The sequence below is a fragment of the Aplysia californica genome, unplaced genomic scaffold (assembly GCF_000002075.1).
Source record: "Aplysia californica isolate F4 #8 unplaced genomic scaffold, AplCal3.0 scaffold00142, whole genome shotgun sequence".
NCBI lineage: Eukaryota > Metazoa > Mollusca > Gastropoda > Aplysiida > Aplysiidae > Aplysia > Aplysia californica.
The window spans coordinates 994,586-995,788 of record NW_004797412.1 but is presented as its reverse complement, the minus strand read 5'-3'; the positions used below and the strand labels follow the sequence as shown (position 1 = coordinate 995,788).

At 42.3% G+C, this 1,203-nt stretch overlaps 1 protein-coding gene across 5 annotated transcripts in view; it reads right to left on the bottom strand.

Moving 5' to 3' along the window:
• LOC101848347 overlaps positions 1-1,203 on the bottom strand; it is a 15,191-nt gene that overhangs the window by 4,903 nt on the left and 9,085 nt on the right. For all 5 annotated transcript variants that reach the window (XM_035969379.1, XM_005096934.3, XM_035969381.1 and 2 more), the window contains exon 3: positions 109-324. In XM_035969379.1, the coding sequence (XP_035825272.1) occupies positions 109-324 (216 nt within the window). The remainder of the gene's footprint in view (positions 1-108; positions 325-1,203) is intronic.

Genomic DNA, 1,203 nt, shown 5'->3' with positions numbered 1-1,203 from the left:
CAGGCGATCCATTTCATGTTCAATTTCTCAGAGAATTCTCTCTCTCTCTCTCTCTCTCTCTCTCTCTCTCTCCCCCCCCCTCTCTCTCTCTCTCTCTCTCTCCCTCACCTCCATGATAAAAGTGATAGTCCCCACAATGGAGAAGGCGAGCAGACTCCATTTAGCAGCGGGCTGGACGGGTCCGTAGACCAGGCCCTCCTCCACAATGTAAACATCCACAAAGAAGAGCCAATCGCTGATAAAGTCGGCAATGTCCGTCACCACCAGGATGAAATAGACAAAGTTTTTGCAGAGGCTGCCAGAGCTACACATCTTTTTCGGTTCCTGCAAAGAGAGGAAAAACGGGTTGTGGGGAGCGGAAAATTTCGCAGGTTTGAACAAAATCCTTTTATTGTCAAAGGGTAGTTCAAAGAAGTTTTCTTAAACCTGATGTTGGAAAATTGCGCTAGGATTTTAAGCATCGAGTATTTTTTAGGTTGTGCCGATATTCGACAAGGTACCAACTTGAAATTCTTTAAGTGTAAGTTTATGTAGTGGACTGGGTTGTTGAATGCTGTAAGTGGGTGGTTGGCCTGTGTTCTGGTGTGGTTTGTAGCTCCTTCTTTCCTATCATTTCCTATCATTAATCGTCCTAGTCTCTCCTCCCTCTTTTCGTTGTACTTTACTCTCTAGAAGTACCACCTCTTGTTATCGCACTTATATTTTATGGACTATTTGTGCTGTAAGCGCCATAAAAGTCCTACTCAGCTAAATGTTGTAGGCCTAGAGATTTGACTTTGATTGAACTCAGAAGATTTTGAACGTGCAAGTTTCATGCGGTAATTGTCATGATGAACGAAGAACTCAAAGTGCTCGCAAATACCAGAGTTACGTTACACATCTCTGTCGGCTCCTGTGTAGAGGGAGAACAGATTGAGAAGATGTTTAGGCTATTTAATTATGTTGTCGAGACCTGACATTTGTTATTTTATTAAAATGTAAGTGTTTTTATGCCCCCATCTTTGTTGAGCTCTGTTGAACATTGGCAATTTTATTCCGCAGTTGTGATTATTAATGAAAATCTACGAACTGCTTGCGGGAATAGGGGCTAAACGGGTTTTAGTCTTTCCTTTTGTGTAGAAGAAGAACAGATGAGGTTTTTTTTCTCCTAAAAATTGTTATGCAAGGTGTATCCCTAGTTTATTCTGTGGGGGAGACCCGGGG